This window comes from Eschrichtius robustus, chromosome 1 (assembly GCF_028021215.1).
Source record: "Eschrichtius robustus isolate mEscRob2 chromosome 1, mEscRob2.pri, whole genome shotgun sequence".
Taxonomy (NCBI): Eukaryota; Metazoa; Chordata; class Mammalia; order Artiodactyla; family Eschrichtiidae; genus Eschrichtius; species Eschrichtius robustus.
The window spans coordinates 168,837,451-168,843,450 of record NC_090824.1 but is presented as its reverse complement, the minus strand read 5'-3'; the positions used below and the strand labels follow the sequence as shown (position 1 = coordinate 168,843,450).

The following is a 6,000-nucleotide window of genomic DNA, read 5'->3' as shown; positions in this document are numbered from 1 at the left end:
AAAACTCTTGGTCACCCTACCCTATTACAGTGTGACCTCTGATACAATCGTGGCCTTTGTTTTTTCCATCGTGTAATTTTAAAACATAAAGCATTAAACCATAAACTAAAAAGAAACCCAAAAGAACATATCATGTTTACTTCCCCTTTCCAATTCTCACTTCTTGCACCTCATAGTTGTACTGTCCTTTTCCCCCACCCCTCCTTTTTTTGTTTTCATGTTTGCTTTGTCTTTCATTTCCCTTTCTTACGTGGTTGCTTACTCCCTTAAGTAATCTACTGGCGGCACCCAAAGGCATTTCCTCGGCTATTTGGTTGCCCCGAGAAATAAAGAGATCGTGGGATCCTGTATATTGATGAAGCAATTTATCATGACCGGAGCATTATCACTTTCATTGATCCCACGCCAACTAAAAAAACTAAGTTTACTAACATATGCCAACAAAACATTACTTTAAGTTTAGTGCATTACAGTTTAAATTGCAATGCACTAAAATTAAAGTCTGAATTGTAAATAAGTCCAAACTGTCAAATGTTTCTAATGAAAACGATTTCAGAAGTGGATGATGTTTAGATGACCAAGATGGGGCTCATCAGTTGTTCTGATTTAAAGATCAAAGAAACAAAACTCATTAGCATGCAGTTTCGGAGGGATTTTTCTCTCGCTTAACTTTCAGCTCTTCCGCTGTAACTCTGGACACAACTGCTAAGTTACTTAACACTGCCGGCGTGTCCAGATCTGTCTAAGGTGCCCTGAGTGGCTTTAGCAGGCCTAGGATGGCCGTGTAAACTTTGTGACCTTCAAGATGGGAATCCCAAAGTTTGGTGTGTTTTCACAGACAGCAAGTTTTCCTTGTCAGTTCTGTCAGTAACAGCTAGTGACAGACGGGCCATCTGAGGGCCTGTTTCAGAAACACAGTTTTCATCTTTGGTGTCTGTGAAATGCCCCTGATGCTCGGCCTGCACTGCCATTTCAGACCCAAAGGAAGGGATATCCATGCTCCGAGAACGCATAATCTTTTGAACTTGATACCTCCATTCTGTGGTCCATTGCTGAACCGTGGAGAGGCATGTTTGGTCCCCAGCTGCACTCGACTTGTTAACCCCGCCGACCAGCTTTCTTCCCCGGGAATATGCAAAGCTTCTGGACTTCATTGCTTTACAAGCACTGAACGTCTCATCAGGGTAATAACGAGTCACTTTTGTTTCTTCCAGGGGATAAGAAATGGTGCCTTCTATCTCCGTTGTTTCCACTGTTAGCTGAGTGCTTTGAAAATCCGACTTGTTCTGTCTGTGCGTAACATCTGTTTGACTGAAGCTTGGGGAGCTCGTTTCTCCTCTCTTAGAGTCTGCCTGCCTTTCATCATCTTCAGCTGAAATCCCAACATCTGGACCTAATTTCGGCTCTGAGGTGCTCTTCACGTTGTCTGATGCAAGTCGATCGCCGTCTGGGGATGCTGGCGTGCTCGTGCTGGGTGGCAGGCGAAGGCTGCCCCGACGCTCTGGGACCAGGTGCGTTCTTTGGTCCTTCTCTTCCTTCACACGGAAGGAACCGACTTTTTTCCTGAACCCCGTCCCTGGTGGCATGCGGAGGGAAGTATCCTCATACAACAACCCCTCCCCGTTGAAAAGATACCTGTACATGCTGTAGCCATCGGCACTGTTGATGCTGCTTTGCCTTAGAAGGTACGTTGCATCGCATTCAGAAGAAGCCCGGGACCGGGTCTGCATCAGGTCGGACTTGTCCATTCCTGCGAGGTTTTCCAGCGCATTCACCATTCTGCTAGATAGTTCTTCCAGTTGGGAAAGGCGAAGGTCAACAGTCTGTAGGGAAGTTTTCATAAAGTTTTCTCTTTCGTTGATTTCTTCCAACCTCATGGACATATTTTCAACTCTGGCGGATACATACAAAGGGATAGGTTTATTACACTGTGATGAACTAAGGATTAAAACCAAAAATATAATGTTATTGTTGCTGTATGATTTTGCAGGCTTTTGGGAATCATGGGCTGCTTGGGGCATATTTTTAAACTTCACACTCTCCTAATATAACTACTGAAAATTACAGTGAGGAGCATCAGAAAATAATAGAAATATGGTTAACGCATATGGTGCTATTTACCGTTCATTGCTCTAAATGCCTTATGTATTCATCAATACGTACTCACCGAGGTCCTATTCTAGGCTTGTTTAACTCTCACAACAGCCCTATGAAGAAGGCACTATTATCACCATCCCTTGACGAGATAATCAAGTCATGGAGAGGGGTAAGTAATTTGCCTACGGACGCACAGCTGGCAAACAGTATGGCACCAGCATGGATGGGCACCAGCTCTGGTCTCTCACCTGGTACATCACATTGCCTCTGATGATAAAGGGAGACACTAGCACTTAGGTTTTTGAGTTTTGAGTATAGCTGTCAGCAGTGAATGGTTATCATGACAAACTAAATACAATAACATCCTTATTTGAAGTTCAGGGAGTTCGGAAAATGAATTGTTAATAATTAAGTTCAGATTCATTGCTAATTATTAGAGAAATGCAAAAATCAAAACTATAATGAGATAGCATCTCATGCTGGTCAGAATGCCTATCATCAAAACATCTACAAACAATTAATGCTGGAGAGGGTGTGGAGAAAAGGGAACCCTCCTACACTGTTGGTGGGAATGTAAATTGGTGCAGCCACTATGGAGAACAGTATGGAGGGTCCTCAAAAAACGAAAAGTAGAGTTGCCATATGATCTAGCAATCCCACTCCTGGGCATATATCCAGAGAAAACTATAATTTGAAAAGACCCCTATGTTCACAGCAGCACTATTCACAATAGCCAAGACATGGAAGCAACCTAAATGTCCATCAACAGAGGAATGGATAAAGAAGATGTGGTGTATATATACACAATGGAATATTACTCAGCCATAAAAAGAATGAAATAAGGCCATTTACAGCAACATGGAGGGATCTACAGAATATCATACTAAGCTAAGTAAATCAGACTGAAAAAGACAAATACCATATGATATCACTTATATGTGGAATCTAATTATGACACAAATGAATTTATCTATGAAAGAGAAGCAGACCAACAGACATAGAGAACAGACTTGTGGTTGCCAAAAGGGAGGGAGGGTGGGGGAGGGATGGATTGGGAGTTTGGGATTAGCAGATGCAAACTATTATACATAGGATGGATAAACAACAAGGTCCTACTGTATAGCACAGGGAACTACATCCAATATCCTGGATAAACCATAATGGAAAAGAATATATATATACGTATAACTGAATCAATTTGCTGTATGAAGAAATTAACGCAACATTGTAAATCAACTATACTTCAATGAAATAAATTTTAAAAAAGACAAAAAATTAAGTTCAGATTATCAGATGGTTTACTTCAGGGACAAGAGGTCATTTAATCATCTGAAGAATACCAGTAACTTTAAATTGTTTGCTATATTTAATAATTGGTATTCCCTATGGGGTTGTAAGAAAGAAAGATCATGGCAGATTATAAGTATCTGCGGTTAGGTTTTTTTAACTCCTAGAAGATCAGGCAATAGCCTATGAAACCATAATGTTGCCCGAACTAAAACCTGCTGGTGTAGGCTATATTTTATATTTCAGGAATACATACAGTACAAATTCTTTCCATCGGCTTATGAAATTTAACTCTAAAAGGCAGCGAGTTATGCCCAGGACCTGGGACTACCTTCTAAAAGTTGAATTTGTCCTGGGGTAGCCAGGCAGAGGGGATCCTGGCTCCCACTGAGAGCCACTGGACCCTCTACACCCGACAGTGTGGTGGTCTGATCACAAGTTCACCCGTGGGTGAAGGCAAACACTTTGTACTTTTGTTATCCGTTGATTCTTGCCCACCTTTTATCTTTCTGTGGAAATGTATAGGCAGACTTTAGGGTCACCCAGTTTGCTTCGAGTCTGTGTCTAATATGGCTTTGCTACCCTCTCTGCATATCCTTCTAAATTCCCTCACCTGCGCTCGCTTTCCTCTCCTCCACTTCCTGATTACCTGCCGCTCTTCTTGCACTGTTTCTGCCCTCTGCCCGACTGCATCTCCTGTGCTCTCCCCACTCTGCTGCTCTTGCAGCTACCTTGTCCTACATTCTCCCAGAACTGCTTTTGCTCATGTTCTACTTCTGTTGGCCACATTGACAGCTGCGCTCTGTTGTGTGGGAGGGTCCTTGGCTTCCATTCTTAACCCTTTTCATGGGGAGAGGACTATTTTTATGTCCCTTAGGAAACCACATCATCTGAGCAGGAAGGGTCTGGCTTCCTGGAAGTTTGCCACCAGGAGGACCAACTTCACCAAATTCACCATGTATGAGGAGACGTGACTTCCTTCTTTAAAAACTTCCCTACTGGGATTAACAGATACACACTACTGTATTTAAAATAGATAATCAACATGGACCTACTGTATAGCACAGGGAACACTACTCAATATTTTGTAATAAGCTACAAGGGAAAAAAAAAATATATATATATATGTGTGTATGTATAACTGAACCACTTTGCTATACACCTGAAACCAACACAACATTATGTTAGTTTGTAAATTAACTATACTTCAATAAATTAAAAAAAAAAAAAAGCTTCCCTACCATAGGGAACCCGACAACAGGTTCTAAGTGTTCCCTGTCCTCCTGCATTTCAGGGACCATCAGAAGAACTTTACACTATTAATTTTCCAGGACTTCAAGTCCAACTTGGTTTTCTCTGTTAAATGTCATGTCTCCTTGCTCACTTCAAATCTACTGCCCCAAGGATTCATTCCTTTTGTGTTAAAAACTGCATTGCCTCTGGAACAAACTTGAAATCCTTTAACAAACACAACGTTTAGAGATTAAAGCAGCTGTGCAAACTTTTAAAAATAAATAAGCTGGTAAAATATAGATACATATCTTTCCTCTCAAATCTTTTATAATTCTCTGCCTATTTTTTTCCCTGTGTGACCTAATCCAGATAACAGCATTGCTGGCCACTCACACAGAAAAAGGAAACCTCAAACTCACCTGATTCTGTCTCCTTTACACCTCCCTAACCTCCCTCCCCGCTGTGTTGAATAGGTTTTCAAGCTCCGTGTAGGACCCCTCTTTAGGTGTCCCGTAAATGTCCCATCCCTACTGCCACCCCCTTAGTTTGAAGCTGTGGAAGAAACAAAGCTTCACGATGTGGTTTAGGTTAAGAAAAATTGTCAGTTGCTATTTCAGGCTCGTCGTAAACAGCAACGAGGTGGAGACAGCACATTTTAGACGGCTATGCCAAATCAAGGGAAGTCGTATTGAGTTTTTAGAGTATGTGTGAAAGAAGAAAGAAAAAAAAAAAAAACCGAGGTGAAGTTCATGTCGATCTGGAATGATTAACAAAAAGGATGCATGAGGAACTATCTCCCATGTCAGCCTTGTTCTGTGACTTCCCACAATGACTTAAACATGTTTCACAAACCTTGACATGACATCCGTAGATGGAAATCCAAGGAGAGATTTCCATTTCAGATGGGGAAAGAGAGGCTCTGTAGGAAACAATTTGACAAGCGCCCCATATCTGTTGACACACTGAATGGCAGGAAAACATATAAGAGAAATTTATCATTTACGACAGAGCTCATAGTGAGATATGAGCTTTCCTAACTTGTGACACCTTTTTTTTTTTTTATAAATTTATTTTTTATTTTTGGCTGCATTGGGTCATCGTTGCTGCTCACGGGCTTTCTGTAGTTGCGGTGGGCGGGGGCTACTCTTCGTTGTGGTGCGCGGGCTTCTCATTGCAGTGGCTTCTCTTGTTGCAGAGCACAGGCTCTAGGTGTGTGGGCTTCAATGGTTGTGGCTCGCGGGCTTCAGTAGTTGTGGCTCATGGGCTCTAGAGCACAGGCTCAGTAGTTGTGGTGCATGGGCTTAGTTGCTCCACGGCATGTGGGATCTTCCCAGACCAGGGCTCAAACCCGTGTCCCCTGCATTGGCAGGTGGATACTTAACC

At 42.2% G+C, this 6,000-nt stretch overlaps 1 protein-coding gene across 1 annotated transcript in view; it reads right to left on the bottom strand.

The window, feature by feature from the left end:
• Positions 1-631: 631 nt before the first annotated feature.
• TRPM1 (transient receptor potential cation channel subfamily M member 1) overlaps positions 632-6,000 on the bottom strand; it is a 111,813-nt gene continuing 106,444 nt past the window's right edge. Inside the window, 2 exon segments of the mRNA XM_068544150.1 lie at positions 632-715; positions 717-1,893. Coding sequence (XP_068400251.1) covers positions 632-715; positions 717-1,893 — 1,261 coding nt within the window.